At 48.7% G+C, this 2885-nt stretch overlaps 1 protein-coding gene across 1 annotated transcript; it reads right to left on the bottom strand.

Annotated features, from left to right (window-relative positions):
- Positions 1 to 487: 487 nt before the first annotated feature.
- LOC105541146 (putative methyl-CpG-binding domain protein 3-like 5) lies at positions 488 to 2460 on the bottom strand. Its single transcript, XM_011982051.1, has 2 exons — positions 2392 to 2460; positions 488 to 1069 (listed from the first exon to the last, which is right to left on the bottom strand). Exons 1-2 carry the CDS (start codon positions 2434 to 2436, stop codon positions 488 to 490), a joined length of 627 nt encoding a protein of 208 aa, XP_011837441.1. The 5' UTR covers positions 2437 to 2460.
- Positions 2461 to 2885: the final 425 nt, after the last annotated feature.

The raw sequence follows: 2885 nt of genomic DNA, 5'->3' as shown, positions 1-2885 counted from the left end.
CCAGCCTGACCAACATGGTAAAACCCCTGTCTCTACTAAAAATACAAAATTAGCCGGGCGTGGTGGCGCATGCCTGTAATCCCAGCTACTCGGGAGGCTGAGGCAGGAGAATTGCTTAAACCCGGGAGGTAAGGGTTGCAGTGAGCCGAGATCGCGCCATTGTACTCCAGCCTGGGCAACAAAGGGAAACTGTCTAAAACCAAAAAATAATTAAAGAGAGAAAGAAAGAGAAAGAAAAGAAAACCTAATTTAAATCACGGTAAACAGACATTGAGGTGTACATGTAAAGGTCTCCCTTTTTGCCTCACGAAACCCAATTTCTCACCACAAAACCATCCACTCCTTACACTTGTTGCCTTTCAAATGCTTTTAATAAAGAACAGGTGGGGAAGTACAAAGTGTAACAATTGAGAGTAGGAAAGAGGACCAGCATCCGACTCTGGGGACACACCCCCAACAACTTCTCAGCGCCCCCTCCTCCTGCAGTTCATCCACCTGTCAGCATTTCCGCCTGCCTGGCCAGCCTGTCTGCCTGCAAGGCCCTGGCCAATCTCTCCCTGGCTGTCTTCACCCTCCTGGCCTGTCTCTGGATATCTGCACGAGTCACCAATTGGCCAGAGAGGGGCGGTGGGAGCTGACAACCCACTCCTGGGGTTGGCCCCCCTGCCACAGCTGGAAACTGCCCAGCGGTGGGCTCGGGCAGCCTGTGCACACGCTCAGCTCTACTCCTGTCCAGAGATCCACCGGCCATCCCTGGTGCGAGGATACTGAAGACGTTCTCCAGTTGCAGTGGACTTGAACCTTCGCCTGGGCTGCTGCAGGGCTGCAGGGCCTGCATTCTCCGGTAGGCGCAGAGTTGCTGTGGCTTCTCCAGGTGCTCCTCCCCTTTTCTGCGTCTGACCTGGTTGTCAGGATGAGACCTGATCCTTGTCACCGGCCTCGGGAGGATGCAGCTGGTGAGTCTCATGGGAAGAGCAGACCTCGCAGCTCGTCTCCGACGGGCCTTGGCCATGTGGATTTCTCGTTTCTTCTGTAAAGCCCAGGGCATCATGTTTCTTTTGAGCTTCCCCTTTCAAAAGAAAAGAAAAGGTGAAATTTCAGCCAAATGGAGGCTGGAGAAGGTCAGCTCTGGGGGGCTTCTCTCAGCTCAGTGGAATCTTCCCACCAGCCTCTCTTTCTGGGGAAATGTGTCTCAAATGGCATCGTACATCCTCAGCACCCGCAGGGTTTGTTAAACTCAGATCTCTGGACCTGAACCCAAGTGAGTCTGGGGTGGACCCGAGAGTCTGCATTTCTCCGTGTGATGCTGATGCTGCTGGCAGGAGTTCCAGGCACTGACACTGGGTCCTGGGACCTCATCGGGCTGATGCCAGTCAAGGACTAAATGCTCAAGGTCATGACCCAGGGCCAGTTCCAGACCTTGTCCCTCCTCATTCTCCTTGGAGGACACCCCTCTCTTCTCTTCCCTGCCACTGTCAGCTACACACATGCTGGTGCCTCCTAACCTATCCCCAACAGGACGCCGGGATCCCAGACTTCTCTGTGAACCAAGACCTCACATTTCTCGTATCCCTTGCTGCTGTGCTTCAGGACACAGCATCATTTTCATAGCTCCTTGACTCCCTGGTCTCCAAAGAAATGGTGCCCTCGCCAACCCTTAAATACTCACTGCCACACCCGGATCCCATCTTCACCTGAGCGCCTCCTGCTCCTGAAGAAAAATCTCAGAAACACCATGTTCGCTTTCTGTTTCTGATAAGCTCAATTAACCAGAGTTGTACCATGAGAGAATCTTTTGGTGACATACTGGGAAAGATGATTAAGTTCTTCCTAAGATTTGAAATCCTTACTTGCTCTAACTCAATTAGAAGACTCTAGTCTCATAAAGCTGTTTCAGATACAGTCTTTATCAGGGCACTTTCTACTTTACAGCCTTCGTTTCTGTCCTTCTCATTTCACTTCTGTTGTCCTGGCATTAAGATTAACACTACCCCTTTACACGACCTAAGATGTTCCCCTTTGGAGGGAAAATTATTTAGTCCCCTTAGTTACAGGGCACCTATGAGGTGCCAAGCTGTACAGTAGAACCCCTGATCCAGAAGTAAACTTTGTAAGGCACCGTTCTGTTGATTTTCATCTTGGTGAGAAGGAAGACGTAATAAACACACTAAAAACAAATTTCTGATGGAATTGAAGCTATTATCCCCATATAGTTTCATGGGCAAAAATGAGAAGACTTTGAATATTATTCAACAAATATTAACACCTAAGGTATAACTTTCCACAACATCCAGTTTTAAGAAAAACTCACTGCTAACTGTAAAGATGTTTTACAGAAAGAAAAAGGACACAAATGGACATTCTTGTGGTCAATAAAAATCCCATACTCACCAGAACAGGTGGTCTTGGAAAAGAGGTGAACGCAGGCTCTCCCATAGCTGTAGAGTTTCTCCTGCTGACCCCACTGAGATGCAGACAGCCCTTGGCTTGCTGGAAAATGCAGCGACTTCTGCATCTGGCTCCTCTTTTATAGAGAAAGGGAGTGATAACCCAATCAGTGGATAATCCACAAGGAACGCCCTGTCTCCACCCACTGGATTTGAGGCATTTCTAAATCTTTATACAGAAACCAGTGTGGTGTTACCGACACAGAGTGTTAGTAGAAAAAGAATTTAATATGTGTGTGTGGCGGGGTGGTATTTGCAATTAATATCAGCATTTTAGATATGTTTCCTTTTCCTCCCCTTCTTTCAAATATCTCTGAAAGCATTCTATGGAAGTAAGAATGGAACTGTTGGCTGGGTGTGGTGGCTCACGCCTGTAATCCCAACACTTTGGGAGGCTGAGGCGAGTGGATCACCTGAGGTCAGGAGTTCGAGACCAGC

The sequence above is a fragment of the Mandrillus leucophaeus genome, unplaced genomic scaffold, assembly GCF_000951045.1.
Source record: "Mandrillus leucophaeus isolate KB7577 unplaced genomic scaffold, Mleu.le_1.0 Scaffold234, whole genome shotgun sequence".
Taxonomy (NCBI): Eukaryota; Metazoa; Chordata; class Mammalia; order Primates; family Cercopithecidae; genus Mandrillus; species Mandrillus leucophaeus.
Note: the sequence above shows the minus strand (reverse complement) of the source record. Positions and strands in the feature narration are given on the sequence as shown.